Raw genomic sequence first — 25,558 nt, 5'->3', positions numbered from 1 at the left:
ACCAAGTTAGCATTAAACCAATATGGTACGATGCAAGTTTGAACTAACTAACATCCAAAAACCGACTGTTTCCCAAAGCTGTAGTACCAACTTGGTCTGAACCAAGTTGATTTGAACCAACACAGTTCACACCACGATGTTTTCAGATGTGTTCAGATGGTCTTGTTTATTGTCGGAATTCAGAGAAACAACCCGAAGTTGGCTGACAGCGCGAACGGCATTTCACCATTAAATGACCGTTAAGCCAAATTTGGTGCGTCCATAATCTTCCCCTGATGCTTGCAACTTGGTGTAGATGTTCATTTAGACTAATATAAAATTGCAATACCCCTCATTTGGAAATCACGTGTAAACAAAAGGCATCTCCATAAATTAAAGCATCATATACTAGTTTTGGCTATAAGGCTATTTGCCCTGATTAAAAATAGCTAAGCAAACTGCTGTGAGATGGCACAGATAACGTTATGTAGATCTACATGTTGTGTATTTATAGGTGGCATTGTTAGGTTTATTGTAAGTTTATTGTTTAGACTCTGACATTCTGCTGACACATTCCAAGTTGAGCGCTGCATGCGCTCATGATTGACAGCTCTCACTTTGATTGACAGCTCTCACTTTGCGCACTCGCACTCCCACTTTCTTTTTAAAGCAGCACTTCTGAAGCACTGCGAGCTTCACTAGAGGAGCTCTGCTCTTCTGCCACGATCGGAGATCTCAAACACGGAAGAGCGGAAAGGAATCGGAAACGTACGCGAGATTAGACCACATCCGCAAATTTAGGCATCTTAAAATGTTTTTATTAATGCCAAATAAAATATCCAGCACAAATTATATATGATAGACATAAATTAATAATTTATAAATTTTATTTTAAACACGTTTTTAGTTAGCGGGACTGCAGCTTATCACCTCCCCCTCCCGCCCGAAATGAGCTTTCAAAATTTGCCCCGCGCCGCACTGCTTTGCGTTGGGTCCCGCGGGAGTGCAGGGCTCTACTTTGAACTCAAAGCCATCAATGGCTTTTTGCGTATTTTGAAGTGTTAAATCGTAGCAGCGTAGTTTGATGTCTAAATGCGTATCTGCTACGCAAAATGCGTAAAGGTTGGCAGGTCTGCTCGTAGCAGTGCATGTACAATAGCGACTCCTCTCCACACGGCGATAATGATCAGATCGCTGTAAGGAGCTTTCGTCACTTCCGCTTAGTAAAATCCGGAAAAGTTTCGCGCCAGACTTTACCGAATATATATATATATTTTTTAAATTTTAGAAAACGCGGAAAACGATTTTTTTACGCGGAAAGGCAATTTGAAAAACGCGGATTTCCGCGGAAACGCGGAGATTTCACATCCGTGTTTTACACATTTTAAACATCTCATAGCATCGTTAGCTAGCACCTCTTGGCAGACAACACACTGTGGCATCTTCAGATCCAGTCCATGAAAATCCAAACTTTAAATAATCGTGGTCATACTTCCTTCTTTTTCCAGTCCCCCAGGATTCCGCGGGCCTTTTTTGTGATTGTTGCGGGCTTAAATGTCTGATGTTGCAGGGGGTTTCCAAAAAATTGTGATGAAAGTTGCGGTGTTTTTTTAGGTTTTTGTTGCAATTACATTGCGGGAGGAAGTGAAAGTTCCGAGAAATTGTTGCGATTTTCTCTTTTTGTGATTAAAATTGAGTGGCGTTTTAAATATTAAGTTATTACTGAAAAACTATTGATTAAAAAAAACAAAGACACTGAGAAATGGTCCTATAAACAACTTTACCAATATAAAAGATTACCAGGACTACAAAAATGCAGAAAAATAGGCTTTACTTATCCAAATGCACCTGTTGGTTCAAAAGTTAAAGTGCAGAGAACCTCACAGCACAACATGAAGTTACCTTAAAATATAATATAAATGCCTCAGCTGTGTGCAGGCAGTCTCTCCTGAAGACTAAATTAAACAATAATTATAAACTAATAAAATAAATGGCTCAGGCTTCATAGAAGAAAAAAAACAATTTGAACAGAATCTCACAGTATGATGCTGAAGCTGCCTAAACAATGGAAAATAAAATACCATTTTGGCAAAAATGTTGGCATCCATTAACTTCTTGTATTAAGTTTAAAAAAAAAAAAAAAAAAAAAAAAAAGTGCACACAGTCCTTCACTGTAAACATAACACACTTTCAGTAACAGAATTGAAGCCTATATAAACACTGACTCGCACATCATGCAGTGTTGCCAGATACTGCTGACGTTTTCCAGTCCAAAATATGTTCAAAACCCGCCGAAATGCACTTAAAACCGCCCAATCTGGCAACACTGCGCGCATGCTGCTTCTCTTGAACGTATACACGGAAGCAATGCGGAAGGTAGTTTGTCGACGTCACCTCAAGACGACACCAACGATTGGTCAAATTTGCGGGAAAGTTGCGATGATTGGATATAATCGCAACACCGCCCTGAATTCGCAGGGATTGGTTGAATTTGCGTTGAAGTTGCAAATCGCAACATCCTGGAGGCTCTGTTTTTTTTTGCTTGGCCCAGACTCTGTCTCCTCACTCACTGTAGCTTTAGGTACTAAAAATCGATCCATTTTGTCTCTGGTAAAGGCGAGCTGAAGTTCGCTAATAGTAACTTATTCTGGTTTATTTTTCCTCACGTTGCGCCCCCCCCCCGAAGAACTCTGGCACGCCCCACACTTTGAAAAGCCCTGCATTAGTTCATATTGTCTGTAAATTGAAACACACCAATGAATACCAAATTTCTCGTATAAATCAGGGGCGTAGGGTGTGTGTGTGTGTGTCATACACTGACTGGCAGCCTGAATACATTATGTAACAAAAAATAATTACCACTGCTAGTTTTAGGCAGCTTAGAAACCGGCTCTTCCATTATTGCTGTTTCTTCCATGTTTTCTTGATGTTGTGTTCTAGAAACGGCGCTAAAACTCAGCTTCGAAACCACAAAATGCAACTTTGATGGGAAAAATTTTTTTTTATATCACACACACATACATACATATATAATAAATTGCTGACCTCTCATCACGTTGAAAGGAGGAGGAAAGTTTTGCTTGTTTTGACATGGCGAATTATTAACACAAGAGAAAATACTCGTAATTTGCAACTAAAAAGACTGCAGCTACACTGGCAGCTTGAACACGCTTTCTAGTGCGATTGTGTTGCGCTTGCGCAGAACGGTGTCAGTCCTGCACGCCTTAGCTCGTGCACCTGAAGGCGTGCCTTGGGCACGCGCGCCGTTAACAGAGAACACCTGTCTTTAATCAATGAACTATGTCTGGGCTATTTAAGGACCGCGCCCATGCAAGGACGATGCGAAGTATTACACCACGTCTAGGAACGCAGAAAATCCGAAAAATAAATTTCTCCATTCAGAAAAACGGAGATTTTCAAGAGTTTTGTCAAATATCCGGATTTCCAGGTATTTCATCATTAGCGGAAAAAATCCAGAGGAATTTTCATGAAAATCTAAAAATCCGGAACACTTTCATGACTAGAGATGGCAGAGATTCGTGAAATAATTTCTCCCTTTGATTTTATTTGTAAAGCACTGGGGAGTGAACGTGTTTATTTAGGAAATCTAAGAACAAGATGATTTTTATATGCAAAGCACCACCATTGTAAAAGTTTCTGGTTGACAGAAAAACAACAAAAACCTAATCAGCGCAGCAATGAATGAGTAAAAGATGTCGTCCCCCCCTCCCCCCCGCCATGGTGGGAAAATCCATCAAAAAAAAAAAAGGCAGCTGTAGTTGTGCCTCTAGCAAATGTTATTGTGGAGAGGTGTGAACTGTTTGCCTGCCAGTAGACTCACACCCCTCCTGTTTCCCACCTACACACAGAAACCCAACGAAGATAGGGAGGGGAAGAGAAACACAAAAAAAACAAAATGTTTCTCACCGTACGACATTGCTGGAAGTCTGAGTTAAGAATCTTGAGCGCTTCCAGCACAATGAGGCCTGCAATGACGGCATTAGTGGTGGCGATGGCTGGGATGATGTTCCCAGCCATAGCTAGAGGAGGAAGCAACACACACACACACACACACACACACACACACAAATAACAGTCAGTCAGTCATCTGAAAGGACAACCTGGATCACGTAGGACACATCACCGAGGCCAAGGTCATACCGGCTGAGAAACGCTGCAATTGTGAAATCTGAGCCATCAAAAGTAAATATTGAATCAGTGCTAACAGATATGATGGGGAGAAAGCGAGCGCACGCTGTGGTGCACGTACACACTCACATTTGACGTCAAAGCGGCTCTTCATGTTCATGCTGAAGATGTGCATGCGCAGGTTGGCGGCCGCTGTCACAAAGTCCATGGCTGGAGGATCGTCCTGGCAACCGAGAGAGTTGTGTTTACCATGACCAGTGCTCCCTTTTGATAACATTTCAATCAAAATAACTGTGCGCGCATGCGTGCATTTGCTCACCCTGTCCTATCAGACTTAATGTGTTTGAGAAAGAGACTGAGTGATCATGTTCTGTATACTGAACACTGTGTATCCATACACTGACCTTGTCCCAAACCAGCTCGGCTCCATCCCCTTTCTCAGCCAGTTGTGAGCGGAGTGTATTGACGCTGTGCTGGAAGAGCTGAGAGTAACCCGACACGCTCAGCACCTGCTGATCCTTCAACCCTGTACCACACACTTCGTCCTGACTGCTCACTGCACACACACACACACACACACAGTCAAAATCTATAGGGGCTTAAAGTATACGACATGGCAAAACCCACGCGGACACCCGATCATCACACCCATATGTGGCTCTTCATCAAACCATTGACACAAAGCTGGAAGCTCACAACTGTATAGAATGCCTTAAGACATCGCATTGCAATTTCCCTTCATCGGTAAAACCTGTTCCAGCATGACGATGCCCCTGTGCACAAAACGAGCTCAATAGTATGTCAAGTTTGGCGTGGAAGAGCTCGAGTGTCCTGCACAGAGCCCGGACTCAACACCTTTGGGATAAACTGGAACACTGAATGCATCTCGGACCTCCTCACTCAACTTAGTGCCTGATCCAGGGTTTCTGCAGGCTTGAACAAGTTCAATTTAAGACCTTTTTAAGACCATAACAGGTTAAATTTAAGACTTATGCCGCACAAAAAAAAAAAGAAAATTGGGAGAGTCTGAATTACTTTCGAAATAACAAAATTTATCATCATTCACCAATGACCTCATTACATCCCCAGGGTGCGCTCTTGCATTAATGAGGAACTAAGTTGGAGTGGAGCCAAAGACGTCCCGCAAATCACTTGAGGATGAGGCATTCGATTCCGTACGGTTTGTGTGTTGTAACGTTACAGTTCGCACGGAGTTCGCTGATACACCGTCTCGAGATGTGCTTGGACCTGACAACGGTGAACAAAATTGAGTGACGGCATGTGATTGTTGCAGACTTTTATGGGCAGCCTGGTGCTTCTCCGCTTTTGCGTGCGATTCCAGTGCCTTTACACCCAGGGTGTGGAGTTTCAGTGTTCTTTTGCACAATGTGCAGTACGCCTCAAACGGATTGTTTGGGACATGTTTTAACCAGTCTACGGAATCATTGCGTTCAAGCCAGCAGTCGTTAAACTCGCATTTGCCCATTTTGCTACAAACCGTGACAATAGGGCTGTGCGATATGGGAAAAAATGAATATCCCGATACATTTTCTCCATTTCACGATATACATCTCGATATATTTAAATCTCCTCTAAAGGACCCCATGAAATCTAACTTTTACTCTTTTCACTACAATCCCTGCAGATTAAATAACATCCTTGGTTAACTTTACAGGTGGTTTTCAACAACACGTTTTACATTTTCATGTGAGTGATTAATCACAATTGAATTGAAATAAGACTATTTTTATTTAACAAAGATGTGGCACAAACTGCAAAAACAATCTTGAAAATTGCAACAAAGGGGCAACACAATACAGAGCTGCTCAAATCAATAAAGTGCAGCTCAACACTGAGAGACATTTAGCCTAAATAAGAAAAGTGCTCTTTCATTAAATTATTTTAAAAAATAGATCTCCAAGCTATTAACCTGACTACTGAGAACCACTGGAACATTCACAATAGAGAGAGAGAGAGAGATTGAGGGAGAGAAGAGAGAGATCTGCAAAACATCATTTTCCTCTTTGCACATTTTTGAACTGAATGTTTTCTGGCTCTGCCTCTCAGATGTGTATAATTCCGGTATTGCCTTCTCTGTAAAATGTCTGCGACCAGGCAACTCATATTTGGGATCGAGTGTGTTTAGTAATTTTTGGAAGCCACTATACTAACTGGGATCATGTCTTCGGCAATGACGTTAGTGATTGCATCCGTTCTAGCTCTCCATCTCTGACTCGTTTTCTCATATGGGGGGGCTTTGGAGAACGAGGCCGCTAGGGTCATTTGTTTAGCTCGTGGGGGGGTTTAGCTCGTGGGCAAGTAGTTCAGAGTTTAAGAGACTCTTCATACTGTACCGGGTGAGTTTCAGGTGATGGAACATATTCGTAGTGCTGCTGCCTTTCGTGATGACAGGTTTTTTTGCACACTTTACAAATTGGCATTTGCTGTTCCATGTCCTCCTTGTGATATCCAAAAAATGCCAGATGACTGACCCCTTACTAGTTCTTTTAGGAACCAATTCGTCCGCTTCTATTTTTAATTTGTTGCTGAAATTGACAGAGCTTACACGGTAGCCTACGCAACACCAGCAATTACACGAACTGAGTCAGCGCTGTAAACCGGAACCAGGAAATCTTCCCGCCGGCAGTGTTACCAGATACTGCTGACGTTTTCCAGCCCAAAATATGTTCAAAACCCGCCAAAAGGCACTTAAAACCGCCCAATCTGGCAACACAACCGAAACTAGAAAATCTTCCTGGAAGTTCCTTTCAGCACCGAGATGCCAACCAATCCCAGGTGACATCTAGGTGCTGAAAGGAACTTCCGGGAAGATTTTCTACGTGCAGAATAATTCTGTACGTAACCTAGATCTTAAATTACCCAAATGAGATTTTAGACCAACAGTGCAAAATATCTAGTCTGGTTAACACCAGGCCATATCACAAGTGAAATATGGTCTGGAATCCGCCTATTGAATTTCTCGTAGGGGAGGTGTGGTTTACGATTGTCAACGGCCGTTTATTGGACGTTGCGAATGTCTATCATTTGGCGTATACGTAGCCCATGGCCAATCATGGCAGTTGTACCCGGTGACGTAGTTAGAGCGACGAAGAAGAGAAGGAAAGAGAAAGAGAAGGCAAAACAAAAATAGGAAAACAATGGCACTGAACGATTACTGCTGTTTGTGCAAGACAAAAAAATAAAGCTTGATCGAAAGTTTGGTTCGTATCGGTCGCCGCCATGTTAAATGTGATCCGTAAAACAGTCCCAAATAAACTACAAGCTTCCGTTTGTCGAGTAGTACGCGTCACCGTCTTTCCACCCCTCCCCACTCTCTGATTGGCTCCCTAACTCAGGCGAGCCTTTAGACCATAGTTTCCATGCTGTCTTTTCAGATCGGAACGATTGTGCAAAGCAGCATGGGATTTCCCAGGCTACAAAATACCTCTGTATTTTAGACTTTTTTAGGCCTAAAATTGAAAATGTGTAATTTTAGACTTTTTTTAGACTCCGCGGACACCCTGCTGATCTCACTAATGCTCTTCCCCACAGCTACGCCCCAAAATCTAGAGGAAAGCCTTTCCAGAAGAAAAGAATGGTGCTTATTACAAGAAGAAAGGAGGAATAAATCTGGAATGAGATGTTTGAGGTCATATGGGTGTGACGGTCCAGGGTGCACATACTTTTGGCTATGCAAATGTATGAATCAAGTATTTATTTTTTTTCCACGTGTATTACAATGATTTATGTGTCATTGCAGAATAACCTCAAGACAAACTGATGCTGGAAATGTAAATTATAACCCGTGAAAGTGTGTTTATTTATGTGTTTGTTTTTGCTGTTATCAGCGTTTTAACTGCATTTACAGAAGATACCGTAAATGAAATTTAACTGTAACTCTGAATCCTTTTCTGAATTACAGATCAACTAGAAAAACACTGATAATCACACAACCCTTAATTAAAAAAAAGGCAGTAATTATACATACACTGTTTACTACGAAACACCTCACCAAGCTGCTGCACTTCGGACCAGTCCAGCGGCACGGGCGCTTTCCTCTTCTTCCACAGCTTATCCATGGTCAGCAGATACATGATGTCATCTTTGAAGAGCTGAGGAAATGACGAGAAAAGTCAGCTGACTTAGAGAATCAAATCATGCTCTTCAAACAGCCGTCAGAGATAATTAATTACCAAAAGCTCGTTAGGTTAAAGTGCATATTCTGGACCAATTTCGTTTTTTTTATATGAAAGTATGTCCCTTTACACACTCATCCAGAAGGGTAATTTTGCACAAGGCCATTTGTCTACAGCAGAAAAAAATAAAACAACAAAACGCGTCTGGAAAAATCCCAAGCGAGTCTGCAGCCAGATTCGTGACGTCACCTGCGGAAGCGCCAGCAGGCTGCGCGAGCTTTGTACGGTTTCAGTGCACAGCCTGTGTAGACCAAGCGCTCCCATTTCTCTCTCATTGTCCGGTCTTTTGGGAAACGATGGGTACTAATCCCATCATGATTGGTGTTGCTACACCCTCCTACGATACATCTGTTAACCATTTTAATAATTACACGATAACGTTGAAGAAATTTGCAGAAAACCACCAGGTCGGTTTCTCATAAACAAACCAGCGCTGACGTAGGATTCAGAAAGAGGCGCCCGCACGCGACGTCACGAAAATCAATGTTTCCCGGGAAATCCAAATGCCGAGTTTTTTCAGAGGCGGACCAATTCGCCTCAAATGGCCCGATTTCAACTGAATTTTTCTGGTATTGCGCAAGGTAAAAAAAAAACTGCGCAAAATGTTACAGATATTTGACCGAAGTTTAATATAAAATGTAGAATTACACTGATCTCGCTCCTGAATTTACCCGTGATGTGCACTTTAACAGAAGCAGATAACCCGCGTGATGTGAATAAGCAGGCTACGTGGTGGCAACTGTGTGAAAATACTGAAACAGGAAAAACATTTCTATCATGCAGTCTGGAGTTACACTTGCTTAAAGAATTAGTCTGAAACGTAAAGGATACGTACAGCTTCTCTAAAAACAATTTTTTTTCAATTCACCCGTTTCCAGCACTTTGTCTAGCTCTTCTCACCTTGTTGAAGAGTTTGACGGGGTCGTAGCCCGTCGAGCGAGCCCAGTCTTTAGTAGAAACGCGCTTGATATCTCCGTCTTGATCCGAAGCTTGGGCTCGGGCTGCCGTTTCTTCAGGATTCCCTAAAACACAAGAACGCACAGTGAGTTAATCAGGCCACAAGATTGCATTTATGCGACGTAGAAGTAAGAGATTTAGTAGCAGGATTACAGAAGTAATCAAAGACGACAAAACACAGAGCCTGTAATGGAAAAAGGTATGACGGAGTTCCTTACATGCAGCCTCGGGGTCGGCCGTGTCGGGGGACACTTCCTGATCCGCGTCCTCCTCGCCGAACAGCTGACTGATAAAACATCACAATTCATCACTTGACACAACTATACCCAAACTAGAGCTTCACATCACCACAACGGGATCCAGACTGCAAAAAAGGAGGCGTCTTCAGCCTTTAAGACAACTAAATGAATTCTTTTGTCAGTCGATCGCTAGCTAATTTGATTTGTGTACTTGTATAAAATGTCCATTTTAGAACAACGTGGTGCTACACAAACATTTCGATCCATATTGTGCATCGCAAAAACATCCATCCATATTACAAACGTGCTTCTTTTATTCTGTTATTATTTTGATATCCAGAGATTCTAAAAATATTAGGACTTAAGGCTCCAAGCACTAAAGTAAACTCGGACTTAAAGGAGAACTGAAGTCATTTTTAAACTTGCTTTATTTCTTAATTAACGTGTTATTCAATTACGTTTTCGGTTTTAGTAACCTTATATCGTGACTCGTATTGGCAACTAATTGCAATTAAATATTATACTTATCGGCCTGTTCGGTTTTTAGCCAAGTTGAGTTTAGTTCGTTTGGTCCACGGCAGGCGTCGCTTATCCGCACGATCTTCACGAGACTTCGAAACGTGAAGTGTCAGTGCTGCCATTTTGAAAACTGTTTTCCCAAACGAAGTATTGCACAAAAACAAGTTTAAATGACGATTACTGCCTACTTTTTTCAAACTTTCCTGATCGCTATCAAAACAAACAAAACTTCCGGCTTGATTACGCCAGCATTCGAAAGACGGCGCGCGTGTCTTTGGACAATCCGTGTCCGAAATCGCTCCCTACTCACTATAAAGGGCACTGTATAGTGAGGACGCCATTTTGTAGTGCTGTCTGAAACCTTCATCTCATCTCATTATCTGTAGCCGCTTTATCCTGTTCTACAGGGTCGCGGGCGCGCTGGAGCCTATCCCAGCTGACTACGGGCGAAAGGCGGGGTACACCCTGGACAAGTCGCCAGGTCATCACAGGGCTGACACATAGACACAGACAACCATTCACACTCACATTCACACCTACGGTCAATTTAGAGTCACCAGTTAACCTAACCTGCATGTCTTTGGACTGTGGGGGAAACCGGAGCACCCGGAGGAAACCCACGCGGACACGGGGAGAACATGCAAACTCCACACAGAAAGGCCCTCGCCGGCCACGGGGCTCGAACCCGGACCTTCTTGCTGTGAGGCGACAGCGCTAACCACTACACCACCGTGCCGCCCTGTCTGAAACCTTAGTGAGGATTATTTACACCCTGTATAGTGCACTCAAAGTATCCCACAATGCATCACGAAAAGTAGTGTACAACGATGGTCACTGACCAAAGCAATATATCCCATCATGCACTGCGGTCGCGCTGAAAGAAATCAAATTAAAAATCTCAAATGTGATTTAATAAAAGGCAGCGGCAAAGAAGAAAGTATTCAGCCTTGATTTAAAAGAACTGAAAGCTGCAGGTACTGTGTATTGATTAATGTGGGAAATGCGCTCAGTATAATATGGATTTATCACAAACACACACGCGTGTATTTATTATTTTGAAACCCACCAGCCGACTGATCTGGCACGTTTTAATCGTGCGACAGTAATCACGTAAATAACAGCACGACGGACTAGTGTCCGAAAGAGTTTTTTCATTTTACCAATGAGCTCACTGTATAGTCCTCTATATAATAATTCCCAAATATATAGGGAGTAGTGAACGAGTGAGCGATTTCGGACACAGGGAACGTTGGCAGATGTTGGCCACTTGGATTTGCGCTGTACGTTTTACTTCCGTCCTACGATGTCTCGCACAGGTTTCAACGAATCTCGTTTACAGCCGTTGCTTTGACATACGGACTGATACATTACAGAGCATATTTCACACACTCATAACTTGCTATAGCAGCGACAAAATAGCGATCAAACATGCATTCCGATATTTAATAAAATGAGAGAGAATTTTGATTAAAAAAAAGTTTGCCTTCAGTTCTCCTTTAACACGTTTAGTTGGTGGAACGTTCTGTAATACAAAACGTAAAAAAAACCCCTAAACTCGCTGTTCTAAAGAGAAGCCGTGTACATGAAGTGCTACGAGAGGACGTACTTGAAGAGGTATTTGGCCCAGACGATGCAGTGGATGGGTTCAGAGGGAGTGTTGCGGATGGTGCAGCCAGGGAAAGTCTTCTGTGTGGGTTTGGGCTGACACTCGTAGCACTCTGTCGCCCCCTGCAGGCGAGAAAAAGGAACACTGAATCAAAGATGCTGTACCGTGCACAACCGCTCACACAGGTCAATTATCTAATTAAGTAAACGTTAATGATGTCAAACCATCATCTCACCTTCTTGATGACGGTGACCTGACCAAGGTATCCCGCCGTCCCGCTCTCGATCAGAGGAATATCTGCTGCCAGGCACATCCTGTTCACGTGATTCCGGGCCGCTGGAAATGGCAAACGATCCACGATCAGGTTTTGGGGAACAACAAAACAGAGTATTTTCTCTCTCTGTCTCTCTCTCTCTCATGTACAGTTGAAATATAGAGTAAATTTTTATACCTCGGTTATCCAGAGCGTTCATGACCAGCTGAAACTTCCTGAAGAATTCCACGTTGTAGTCTGGACTACGAGGAACACGGAAGTTCATGTTACACTCAACAGTCTTCGGTGTCTCAAAAGCATTCATGTTAACCGTTTTAACTTTTTCTGAATGGCTGTTCATGTTATTAACAGACACGGACACATTTAATCCAAGTTTTGATTAAACCATATTTTCCGATTTCAGTGAGAAAGCAATTCGACCCCGAATCAACTCAACTGCAGGAACTGAATCAATCAAACGTGCCATGTTTATTTATTTATTGGTAAATGTGAGCTACTGAACTGAGATGCTGTTACACTACAGAAACAGTGCGTTCTGGAGATTTGGGACAAACAACGAACCTCATTTATGAACCTGGATGTGAACTGATTTATTATGAAATTGTTTGCTCAAGCATTAAAAAAAAAAAAAAGTAACTCTAGCTTATTATTACTGGTATAGAACGGAGTCAAAATTACTTCCACAATTCACACTTTCGCTCGATCGTCCGTTTCATGCTCTCAGCTGTGTGTCTGTCTGCACATGTGACCTTTTATGGAGTTTTGTGGGTGTCACTAGATGTAAACGAGGGGTGTCGGGAAAGTGTTTTGCATTTAACTGGTGATCAACATGCGTACAAATAAAAATCAGGGTTTAAATCCGGCGGAAAAGATGTTTGAGAAGAAGAGAAATAAATGTTGGGTGATCAGACCTCGGGACGGCTCACGAGTCCAGGATCAAAGAGCAAAAGAAATACGTGAACCAATAACAACGACTGAACGAGAAGCTGTGATCACGTCACTGACTCACTTCATGATGCTGTCATGATACGCCGTGATGTTTGCAGAAGGACAGAAGCGCAGTGCGCTTTCTTTAGCGACCTGGAACACAAATTAATTAAGCAATCAGCGCACGCCATGTAGTAGCGGAGATTAAAACAGACAGAGAGAGATGAATGGACGTACCTGCGCTTTGGACTTCCCGACGTGCTTCTTCTGGAAGAGGAACTGTCTGTTCAGATTGCTCACGTCGATCGTGTCCAAGTCGATCTGCATCGAAACAGCAGAGTAAACATTTTAATACTGACACGGAGTGAAAGCTGCGCTCGTTCTATTGTTTCTATAGTCACAGGTCATACACGGGGACTGGTACAGCAGACGCTCCACACTGACAAAGGTGAAGAATAAACAGGTTTTCATTGATATGAAGTTTCTGAAAATGTCACATTAAAGGGGTACCAAATATAATATATACAGTTGCTGATGTGACAAAGTAACGTATTCTTAAGTATTCTATCAAAAATTTATATACTAGAAAACAACGAAATATCTTGGTAATTGTAAATATAATACTTTATACGCTAAACTGCACAAGAGTCGCCATTTTTAAAAGACCGTGACGTCAGCGCTACCCACTGCACTAGCGGAACTCTCCGAAATAGAGGAGATAAGCGTGTAATCATGGCGTCGGGCGCATCAAGTGAAAGCAACAGCTCTGTCGAATCATACGAAGAGATCCCGCAAGACACACTGCAAGCAGGCTACGGCTTAGAAGGGTACCAGTTTGAACCTAGGAGAGGTACTCTCGACTCCGGTGATGAAATAAGAGAAGAAAGCTCGGATGACGGCGAGGATGAGACTCATGGGCATGGCGAGCGTGGGGCAGAGCGTCTGCGTGCAGGTGACACGGCGTGGTGCTCGTGCGGAAAACGTAACGTCGAGTTGCTCACGAGTCCAGCAGAATTTATTTGCTGCAATGAGATAGGCGCCACCCGTGGACTTGCGAAATCGTCGCAAGAGGCAGAAACAGGCATTTTACACGTGCTATTCCCAACCTCAATGAGCCAACACAACTGGGCACATACATACGTCATGAGTGTGACGCAGAGAAAATGAACGTGCATTCTGATTGGATAAAATTAATATCAGGCTTTCGTCTAAACCGGGGGAACAGGGGCGCTGCGCCCTCTTACTTTCGGCGTGCGCCCCCTTACCGACTCCGTGAAAACATCCCAGCAACGCCACGTGACAATGTGTCTGATCATCAAATACGTTATAATTGCTCCAAAAATATTCCAATCATAGCAGATACACCGCCAGACGGTGCAAAAACAATCCGAATTGGCGTTTTCCAGACTGAGGTGCCATGTTGTTTAGTTGTTTACTTGTCGCGGCTGCTCTCGTGAGATTTGACATGGGTTACATACAAGGTCAGCTGACTTGCAGAGTGAGATTTCTCGAGACTGAATGACCTTTCACCCACCGGCGCGGGAGCTTTTGACAGAAGTAGTTCGCGAGTTGTTTTTGTTGACACTTGGGCATTTAAAGATGTCATCCCGCGGCACGAAATGGAAGAAAGCCAAAGACTGTCCGGGGCAGAAGATGATTACTTCTTTCTTTTTCAATGTTGACAGACAATTTGTTACAATTTCCCTCTCAGATAGCCTCAGAATGTCCCATTGGAGCATTTTTCAAAGGCTTTGCACGGCGGGGGGGGGGACGACGACGACAACTGGCACCATCCCCCCCGCTTCGCTCCCTCGCCATGGTGAGCACCCTCATACTAAATTTTTCTAGAAAAAACCCTGAATATCATGGTGGGCTGTTCAAACTGCGGAAATAGTTTGCTCGAGCTACTTTCAAAACACTATAACTTTCCAACCTTAGAACAAAAAACTTTTGTAAGTCTTGAATAAGGTTCGTTAATGTGTGTTTTATTGTTATATTTACTCTATATGTGTTCCCCTTTAAGGAAGGAAGGAGTCTCCAGTGTCAGTGTTTTGTAACCGTTACGGTCATGTGCAGTAGGTTTGCCAGACAGAACAGGAGATGCTGGTGATGGAACACACGTTTATCGCTGCAATAACACACTCCAGCGTGGAGATTTTTGTATGTCGTTAAAACCGTTAAGTGCGTTGTATTATTCCTTACATTTCAAAGTCAGATTCTCTGCTCACATCTGATATTTTTTCTATTCCAGGCTTCAGAATCCTGAAGTTCGCAGTCTGATTGGTGATCTACTCGCCTCACAGTTTTACACTTTTATCACGTTTGTAATTTTCTAAAATTCTGTGTCTAAGTGTGGGGGGAAGTGTAGATATGAGCACTTAGCAGTCATAAATCAGTAGTTCTGATTGATTTTTATGTTAATGCTGTGAGAAATTTAGCAGAATAACACAAAACACACTGCATAGTGCTGTACTGCATGTGTGCACACAATAAAATATTCTTACACAAGTCAAGTCTCTGTGCTGTATTTTGAAGCTGGAAAAGTTTGAAGTGAAATATGCAAATTTAAACAAACCACCACTTCTATTCTATTCAATTCTATAGATCATGAAACAGCTAGCAGGTTAACATTAGCTTATTATTAGCTTAGCTGCTCCGTTTAACCAGCACACACAGCTCACATTTCAGTTCAGAAGTTATTTGTGTTATGTAGTCATTCAGTATAAAAAATAAAAATATACTTTAAAAGAGAGACAGAGTCTATAATACATTAATGCAATGACGTCAGAGAGAGTTTATCTGTGGATGTTTTTGTTAGCTAGCTAATTGCTAACTAAAGTTCAATTGCCATTCAGTTTAAAGACCGTAATTTTTAACCACTTTTTATTTTTTTTAATTAGTAACACGACAAACAAACCCAAGTCAGTGAAAATAACTAAATAATGATAATGAAGAAATGTGTGTTAATGTTTATTTCCTTGGTGATGCTAGGAAAAAATGCTAACTCGAACTAAGTTAGGTTGCACCCCAAATTAACTCCTCCCTCCCTACCTAGGTACACTATCTAGGGGACAGAAAGAACAGCGCCCGCGCACGATGTAGTACCCTAAATGTTGACTGTAGAGTGATTTAAGATTCCGCCCACGTTTTAGGCCGCACAAAGAACCCGCCGACGCGCTTTTCCTCGCTTACCACTTCGATATTCTTAAAGCCGGTGAGGACGAGGTTTTTCAGCAGCTCGCAGCCGATGCCACCGGCTCCAACAACCAGCACCCGACAGGAGGAGACGGAGTCGGCGAGCTCTTTACAGAGCGGTCCGTCCAGTTTCACCGCCATGGTTTATTCAGCTGACTTAGTTTTTGGCGCGTGAACTCAGGAATTCTGATTCGGTGGCCGCCGGTTAGAAGTTGACTGAACTGCTATGTCCTACCCGTTTTCCGTTAAACCCGCCCCCTGTGTTGTGATTGGCTAGCAGGTCACAATGACGAATAGACCTCTTATTGGACGGTGTTTTTAGATCTGTACAACTGTACAAAAATTCGACTTATTCCTCACATAATAGTTAAAATTTCTATATGCTTTAAATATTATCAATATTTAATTTGCATCAGCCAATAAAATTGCAGTGCTTAATCGCTTGACTCACGTACGCCCCGCCCAGTTCTCTCTCCTGTCTCCTAGCTACACTATTCATATTTCAAAATGGCGCCAAGCACACTAATACAGGAAATGGATTAATTGTAGATACAAATAAAGGCTTCTTTTTTTTCTTTTTAAATCACTACCAGTTTTGTTTTTCTGACAAAAAACATACCAATTTTGTACGTTTCACCATTATCAGTTTATTCTGGCTGTGTCCCTAACCACAAACAAGCCCTCTTCAATATAAAGGTTGCACTTCATTAACAAAGTTCACTTAGTTGTAGAGATTATAAATTTTAATGAGTAACATAAATATCCCGGCAGCACGGTGGTGTAGTGGTTAGCGCTGTCGCCTCACAGCAAGAAGGTCCTGGGTTCGAGCCCCGTGGCCGGCGAGGGCCTTTCTGTGCGGAGTTTGCATGTTCTCCCCGTGTCCGCGTGGGTTTCCTCCGGGTGCTCCGGTTTCCCCCACAGTCCAAAGACATGCAGGTTAGGTTAACTGGTGACTCTAAATTGAGCGTAGGTGTGAATGTGAGTGTGAATGGTTGTCTGTGTCTATTGCCGCTTTTCCACTACAAACGCGGCCGAGTCGGGCTGAGTTGAGCTGAGTGGGGCTGTTGGAGTTGCATTTCGACTACAATCGCGCTGAACCGTGCTGGCTGGAAGTGGGTGGACACATTGGGTGGAGTTAGCAAAAATGGGTGGACGTCACGTGATGTCGTTAAGCAGCGCAAACAGTGACATCAGTGAGCTTTTAAGCGGTAGTCTCATGACCCGAATAGTAAACAATAAACATGGAGTCGTTAGTGTTGCTGGTCTTGGTTCTGTGGCTTGTTGTCACCGACAACGCGAACAGATACTGGCAAGAGCGTATAGATGAGGCGAGGCGCATAAGGCTTCAGAAATTCTCGTAATTCGTAATTCTTCTTCTTCCGGGTTTACGGTGTTTACAGATCCCAGCGTGCTCGCGGGGTGTGTGTGGGCATGTGAGGACACTCCTCCTTACCAATCAGTGCACAGGGGAGTGTCTGCTCACGCCCCCAGCCTCACTCGGCTCGGTTTGGCTCGCTTCAGCCCCACTCCAAAACCGTGCGAGTTTTAGGGGCTAAGCAGGGCTGAAGCGAGCCGAGTCGTGCTGCTCTTTGGTAGTCGAAACGGGAGCCGTGTCGGGCTGAAGTGAGCTGAAACGAGCTGAAGTGAGCTGAAAAAGGGTAGTGGAAAAGGGCCATATGTGTCAGCCCTGTGATGACCTGGCGACTTGTCCAGGGTGTACCTCGCCTTTCGCCCGTAGTCAGCTGGGATAGGCTCCAGCTTGCCTGCGACCCTGTAGAACAGGATAAAGCGGCTACAGATAATGAGATGAGATAAATATCCCACAGTAGTATTTTGGGCAAGATAACTGTTAGGTTTTTTCACCTCTGGCCCTCACCATCTCGAGATCAGTTCCCCCGTGTCACCCAGACGTCTGGGGGTGAGTCACGAAAGAAAGACAGGAACCCCATGAGTTCGCAATCTTTATTCACAAGTCCCCCATGAGACGAGAGAATACAGGAGACTTTATATGTGTGTTATCTGTTGTGGATGAAGTGACATCACTGTTTGATATCTGTGTGTGTGTGTGTGTGTGTGGATATGCAGCTGTTGGTGTGTCTGACATCAGACTATGACATCAGCTATGTGTGTTTCAGAGACTGTAGTGAAACCTTGGTCTGAGCAGGTCACATCTTAATTACATCACTGTTCTAATGGAATGTTCAGATGTGTGTGAGTGAAACCTTGGCGCTGTTCAGACACATTTCTGATCAATAATACACATTTCATATCAAAATAAGCAGAATGTTCTGATGATATGATATGATATGATAGCACAGGGCTGTCCCTGACGCACAGCTGTTCTCATGATATGATAGCAATGTTCAGACAGAATGGAATTTTTAAACAAAGATACTGTGTCTAGCTGACCAGAAGGTCATTTTTAACTGAACAGAATAAATCCTTACAATTTTGTCACAAAATAAATTACTGCCTTCTTGGTCAATAATAAATACTTACAATTATTTATCCTTACAAAGGAATAAAACCTTACAATTACAAATCGGAGGAGCCCTGAAATCGTGCACTATGTAGTGAATTTGCAGTGATTTCGGACACATCCTGATACACAAACAGCTGCTGCTGCGTTCTCTTACCACAAGAGGGCGCACAAATAAAAACAAGCAACAATAAAAAAAAAGGCTTCATTTATCGCCATCTGCTGGTAACAAGGAAGTCCTCTTCTTCTTCTTCTTCTTCTATGGCGTCTTATGGCAGCTGGCATCCAATTTGTTGCATTGCTGCCACCTTCAGTGTCATTCTATTATTGCATTAGATTCTCTCGATGAGTCCAGTGTCCTTCAGATATTTAAAAAGCCAGCACTTTCCCTTCCCAGCTGACCCCATTTCTAAAATTGATCCCACTGACACTTCTTTCATGCCCACTTTCCTGAGTTCTGTAAGAAGTTCTTGCCTTTCTCTACTGTATTTATTACAGGCAATAAGAACATGTTGTACCGTCTCTGGCTGTTGACAATCTAGGTACAGTCCATCCTGATGTTTTCCTAGAAGGAAGAGAGTATTATTGAGGTAAGTATGGCCAATTCTCAACCTAGAAATAGTGACTTCATCCTTTCTTTTCCACCCTCTTCTTTTACAGGTTACTGAATCAGTCACTCTATTAGTTAAAGAGAATAAATGTCTCCTCTTAGTCTCTTGTTCCCAGCACTGCTGCCATATTAGATTAACTTGTTTCCAGACAATACACTTGCCCTCTGCTTTGGCTAGACTAATATTGATGTCTATGTTTTCTCAAGGAAGTATTACATTAATTCATTTTTTAAAGGCTTCATTTATTGCCATCTGCTGGTAGCAAGGAAGTATTACATTAATTATTTAAAAAAGGGCTTCATTTATCGCCATCTGCTGGTAGCAAGGAAGTATTACATTAATTATTAAAAAAAAGGCTTCATTTATCGCCATCTGCGGGTAGCAAGGAAGTATTACATTAATTAATTTGTTTAATTAAAAATCTCATCTCATTATCTGTAGCCGCTTTATCCTGTCCTACAGGGTCGCAGGCAAGCTGGAGCCTATCCCAGCTGACTACGGTCAAAAGGCGGGGTACACCCTGGACAAGTCGCCAGATCATCACAGGGCTGATACACTCACATTCACACCTACGGTCGATTTAGAGTCACCAGTTAACCTAACCTGCATGTCTTTGGGGGAAACCGGAGCACCTGGAGGAAACCCACGCAGACAACATGCAAACTCCGCACAGAAAGGCCCTCGCCGGCCACGGGGCTCGAACCCAGACCTTCTTGCTGTGAGGCGACAGCAAGAATGAAGCCTTTAAAAAAAACCACTACAGCACCATGCCGCCCCGGAAAAGTAAATGCATGCAAAAAATGTACTCACTTTAAATAATTATAATTGATCACATTTGTTTAATTTCTTTTCTTTTTTTTTCCAGATAGATTTTATTGGAGACTTATTTGACAAGAGTTACAATAAACAAGATCACATTATTGTTCTCCAGGTTTTTACAATGAAATACAAGAACAAGTAAATCATATAAAAATATAAAAATAAAAGCATATTAAACACAAATATCAACATACCTAATCCACTTAACCCACCCACCACCCATCCTACCCACCCAAAAAAAATAAGATAAGAGGACGTCTGCCTGCACATCAAAAGGAAAAAAGAGGGGTCAGGGAGAGTGAAGAATCATTCCAGACACGTGGTTTCCTGTTAAGGCCTGACTATTCACTTCAAGGTAGCTCATAAAGGGGGCCCAAATCCTATCAAAGTGGTACCTTTTGTCTCTTAAGGAAAATCTTATTTCTTCAAGGTGTAAGGTATTAGTAAGCTCATTGAGCCAAGCCTGTAGGGAAGGGACCTGTTTTTTCTTCCAAAAGGTCAGGATGAGCTTTTTTGCTGTCAGCAGTCCATATGACAGGAGTTGCTGTTCATATTTTGACAGTTTGGATGACTGGTTTGACAGCCCAAACAAAATAAGAAGGTCATCTGGCTCAAGGTCCTTTTGTGTGACCTCAGTAAAGACTTTAAAAATGCCCTGCCACTATCCTTGTAGGTTGGGACAGAGAACAAAGCTATGAGCTAATGACCCATCTCCAACATTACATTTGTCACATATTGGAGAGACATTAGGAAATATCTTGTGCAATTTAGTCTTCGAATAGTGGAGTCTGTGTACCACTTTAAGGCTACGTTTACATTAGACCGTATCTGTCTCGTTTTCTTCGCGGATGCACTGTCCATTTACATTAAACCGCCTGGAAACGCCGGGAAACGGGAATCCGCCAGCGTCCACGTATTCAATCCAGATCGTGTCAGCTCCGGTGCTGTGTAAACATTCAGAATACGCGGATACGCTGTGCTGAGCTCTAGCTGGCGTCTCATTGGACAACGTCACTGTGACATCCACCTTCCTGATTCGCTGGCGTTGGTCATGTGACGCGACTGCTGAAAAACGGCGCGGACTTCCGCCTTGTATCACCTTTCATTAAAGAGTATAAAAGTATGAAAATACTGCAAATACTGATGCAAATACTGCCCATTGTGTAGTTATGATTGTCTTTAGGCTTGCCATCCTTCCACTTGCAAGTGGTAAGTGATATGCGCTGGGATCACACACACAGCGGCTCAGTCCCGAATCATTGCTTGTGCACTTCACTCGCGCGCTGTGTGAGCTGCGCAGGGCCGGAGTGCGCACCCTCCAGAGGGCACTCGCTGTTCAGGGCGGAGTGATTTGGAGCGCAGGATGCCTGCGGAGCCGAGCGTATCCGTGTATTGGTATTGCTGTGTGCACACAAATCGTGTATTGGTGTTGCTGTGTGCACACTAATCGTTTTAAAAACGTTAATCTGATGATCCACTGATACGGTCTAATGTAAACATGGGCTAAATTGGATGAGACAATGTCTGGCATGTGTGGAACAGAGGTGAATTTCTTCTAGGCTATTTTTCCAAAATCCATCAGAAATTTCTAACCCTAGTTCCTCCTCCCAAGCTGCTTTAATTGCAGTTGTTGAAGGTAAGTGGAGATTCTGTAGTGTGCCATACAGCGATGAGATGGAATAGCTGTTAAAACAGTTTCTAAGACACTTATCTAAACAGGAGGGGCTGGCTGTTGCAAAATCATTTAAGTGTGACTGTACATAGTTCCTTATTTGCAAAAATCTAAAGAAATTATTCTTATGGAGACCATATTTCTCCTGAATTTCTGTGATGGTCGCAAATTTCTCATTTAGGTAAAGATCCCCAATGGAATGTATGCCCGCCTCCTTCCAACGCTTGAAGCCACTGTCCAGCGTTGAAGGTGAAAAGGAAGGGTTATTTGGTATAACAGCTGTGGAAGGAAAATCATCTTAATGGTATTTACCCTTCCAATTAGAGAGATGGGGAGAGACCTCCAGAATTGAATATTTGATTTAAGTTTCTCCAACAAAGGAGTATAGTTAGCTGCAAACAGAGAGTTTGGCAATTTGGTTACAACAATGCCAAGGTAGGTGAATTTGTCTTTAGATATTTTGAATGGAAGATGTGAAATTTGAGAGAAGTCTATAAGTCCAACTGGCATAAGTTCACTTTTCCCCCAATTTATTCTATTGAGGTATTTCACCCACGTGACCAAGTCATGTGATGCTGCCATTTTGGACGTCACGGCTCGAATCCGTTTGAATGCGAGGAAGGCGACAAACGAAAAACATAAAAGAAAAAGGAGCGAGATGCAGAAAACACCTTCACTATCCAGCAACGTAGGGCATTTACAGGGCGAGCAGAGGGAGAGGTATTTGCAAAAATTGAGGTTAGCAGGCTTAGAGAACGACGTTTACCTACTTCCACCAGGATTGTTCACTGACGTACGGAAGTACACGAAGCCCTCGTCTTTACCTGACTTCGGCCCACATGATCTGTATACCTATGTCGTTAAAAACCCATCGCCATACACAGGTATTGATCTGAAAGCGTATAAGAGTTTGGATACCTCCAAATATTTTGTGTCAGGCTGGGTAACATGCCTACATCAGCGGGTCGTCCCTGGAGCCGGTGGTCGCCATCTTATTACAGCTAAGGTTTGTTCACATTTTCATTTACTTTCGGTCCTCAGGATAAACAAAATGTTATTAAATGTCATTGAAATAACTTCTTAGTCTGTTGAGACATGGCCCGTTATAAATTTGCTGTTACCAGACAATGACCAAGAACTATATTATTAGGGTCGGTGTAGTTGTAGCAGTGTATTAGCAACTAGCTGTTAGCACTAGCTAATGTCAACAACATCATAGCTGGTATGTTACTGTAGCAATGTTTACGTTCAGTCATTTGGATGACTGTTAAAACCTTTCAGTCTCAAGTTTTTCCTTTACTGGATTTACTAGTTCACTGAGCTAGCGTGCTCGGGCAAGCTGGGAGCTAGCGCGAGCTAGCCGGCCGCCGCCGGCTTGCCCGAGCGCAATAGCTCAGTAAACTAGTAAATCCAGTAAAGGAAAAACTTGAGACTGAAAGGTTTTAACAGTCATCCAAATGACTGAACGTAAACATTGCTACAGTAACATACCAGCTATTGTTGTTGACATTAGCTAGCTTGAAATGGCGGACACCGGGGCGTCACGTGACCCTGTGACGTCAGGTGAAATACCTCAATAGCCTGAAAAGCTGCTGAAGTCTTCAATTATGTGTAGAATAACTGGGATACTTGAGAGTGGTTTTGTTGCATAAATGAGGACATCATCTGCAAATAAAGATACGGTGGGTACGGAAAGTATTCAGACCCCTTTAAATTTTTCACTCTTTGTTTCATTGCAGCCATTTGCTAAAATCAAAAAAGTTCATTTTATTTCTCATTAATGTACACTTAGCACCCCATCTTGAAAGAAAAAACCAGAAATGTAGAAATTTTTGCAAATTTATTAAAAAAGAAAAACTGAAATATCACATGGCCATAAGTATTCAGACCCTTTGCTCAGTATTGAGTAGAAGCACCCTTTTGAGCTAGTACAGCCATGAGTCTTCTTGGGAATGATGCAACAAGTTTTTCACGCCTGGATTTGGGGATCCTCTGCCATTCTTCCTTGCAGATCCTCTCCAGTTCCGTCAGGTTGGATGGTGGCGGCTGGTAGTCTTTCAAACAGGGGAGGCTAGTCAGTTACGATATTTCCAGATTTTAAAAGAAAAAAACATCAATTTTGCCTATACTCTTGCCTCTGATCTGGCTGATTGTTGGCAGGGTCACAAACTGTGAAATAACAGGTTCTTTTGGCCCATTAGCCTACTGTCCAATATACATGATGGTGGTGTTGGGGGGGTATATTTTAACATTTTATATTTTAAAATTGTGGCATGTTGTTTAAAAAGTGATCATTATTGAAAGCAGCTCTTTGTCAGGAACCTCAGCAGTAGAGCTGGGTGCCACACATTTCATTCAATGACACTTTCCCTATATTTTACTTATTTTGACTGAGAAATGTTTTATTGACAATTTTGATAACCCTTCACTTTTAATCCAGGTCTGTAGTGTGAAATGTTCTCGGCTGTGTTTTTGTTTAAAAATGTTTTCCAAATTGTAGCTGTGTTTAATTCATATCCAGAAAAATATATATTCCAATATAATATACTCAGCATAAACATTTTAAATAGATTCTATATTTTTGGTCCATCCATGACATATTACTAAAGTAGCCTATTTACTGTTGTTGATGTGGGTCACTTGCTGTTAGCCAATTCACTTTCTCGTACCAGGAGAGCTAAAAGGAACGAGTATTATTCCCTACCTTTTTCACCAAGTCAATTTGAGGCGTTGGTCTACCCTGCTCTTTAATTTTTTCCTCGAAAGGAAGACTGGCAAATGGCTTCACCAAAATTAAATCAGCAATGCTTGGCATCCGTGCGCAGCTTTCTTGCTAGCTGACTAGCCCCCTCAAGTTCAAGTTCAGTCACTCAAATAAACGAAATTTCTGGAACTAAGATAGCAAACTTGACAACACTATATTTACACTTTATTTACAATGAAAATATATACAAACTAAAAAAGCTGGTAGAAACCGTATGTAATGAATGAAATCGAAATGTAAGCTGATCTCTTACAATACACCACAGCACTTACGAATCCGCATGGGACTGAACTGAAATTCACCGCTGCCTGTCTATAGCTGAAACGAGCTGTCAATCAAAGAAAATATCCGGCCGCTTTCACCAATCACCAGTCTCCTCGCGGAAACTGCCATGTCCCTCCCATGTGAGGCTCGGAGTCCGTGGGCGGGCGTTTTCGCAGTATTTGTCCAATAACCGTCTTGCATTTTGAGATTGAAAAGCGCAGAGCTCCCAAATGCCGTTGAAGTCCACTGAGGCTGGGAGTCCGTGGGAGTCCGTAGGCGGGCATTTTCGCAGTATTTGTCCAATAATCGTCTTGCATTTTGAGATTGAAAAGTGCAGAGCTCCCAAATGCCATTGAAGCCCACTGAGGCTGCGCTGCATCACGCTGTCACGAGGGGGAGAAACTCACGCACACATTAAAGTTATAAGGGCATTTTTATAGGAGGCTGAGCCTCCCTCGTTGTCTTAGAGCAATCGCCCGTGGTGGACACCCATTTTCAGGTCTCTCCAGAGATGCTCAATTGGGTTTAGGTCAGGGCTCTGGCTGGGCCAGTCAAGAATGGTCACAGAGTTGTTCCGAAGCCACTCCTTTGTTATTTTAGCTGTGTGCTTAGGGTTATTGTCTTGTTGGAAGGTGAACCTTCGACCCAGTCTGAGGTCCTGAGCACTCTGGAAGAGGTTTTCTTCCAGGATATCTCTGTACTTGGCTGCATTCATCTTTCCTTCAATTGCAACCAGTCGTCCTGTCCCTGCAGCTGAAAAACACCCCCATAGCATGATGCTGCCACCACCATGTTTCACTGTTGGGATTGTATTGGGCAGGTGATGAGCAGTGCCTGGTTTTCTCCACACATACCGCTTAGAATTAACGCCAAAAAGTTCAATCTTCGTCTCATCAGACCAGAGAATC

The 25,558-nt window shown here is 42.8% G+C and overlaps 1 protein-coding gene across 2 annotated transcripts in view; it reads right to left on the bottom strand.

The window, feature by feature from the left end:
- The window catches only part of uba2 (ubiquitin-like modifier activating enzyme 2), a 29,466-nt gene extending 13,194 nt beyond the window's left edge, over positions 1 to 16,272 (bottom strand). Inside the window, exons 1-12 of one of the 2 annotated variants that reach the window (XM_060928475.1) lie at positions 16,039 to 16,272; positions 13,084 to 13,167; positions 12,929 to 12,999; positions 12,097 to 12,161; positions 11,881 to 11,981; positions 11,646 to 11,767; positions 9,500 to 9,567; positions 9,225 to 9,346; positions 8,117 to 8,240; positions 4,533 to 4,684; positions 4,258 to 4,351; positions 3,907 to 4,019 (exon numbers count right to left, since the gene is read on the bottom strand). In XM_060928475.1, coding sequence (XP_060784458.1) covers positions 3,907 to 4,019; positions 4,258 to 4,351; positions 4,533 to 4,684; positions 8,117 to 8,240; positions 9,225 to 9,346; positions 9,500 to 9,567; positions 11,646 to 11,767; positions 11,881 to 11,981; positions 12,097 to 12,161; positions 12,929 to 12,999; positions 13,084 to 13,167; positions 16,039 to 16,182 — 1,260 coding nt within the window. In that variant the 5' untranslated portion in view covers positions 16,183 to 16,272. The remainder of the gene's footprint in view (positions 1 to 3,906; positions 4,020 to 4,257; positions 4,352 to 4,532; positions 4,685 to 8,116; positions 8,241 to 9,224; positions 9,347 to 9,499; positions 9,568 to 11,645; positions 11,768 to 11,880; positions 11,982 to 12,096; positions 12,162 to 12,928; positions 13,000 to 13,083; positions 13,168 to 16,038) is intronic. The other variant, XM_060928476.1, reaches the window with a different exon arrangement.
- Positions 16,273 to 25,558: the final 9,286 nt, after the last annotated feature.

This window comes from Neoarius graeffei, chromosome 8 (assembly GCF_027579695.1).
Source record: "Neoarius graeffei isolate fNeoGra1 chromosome 8, fNeoGra1.pri, whole genome shotgun sequence".
NCBI classification, from domain to species: Eukaryota; Metazoa; Chordata; class Actinopteri; order Siluriformes; family Ariidae; genus Neoarius; species Neoarius graeffei.
This window is presented reverse-complemented; position numbering and strand designations above follow the sequence as displayed.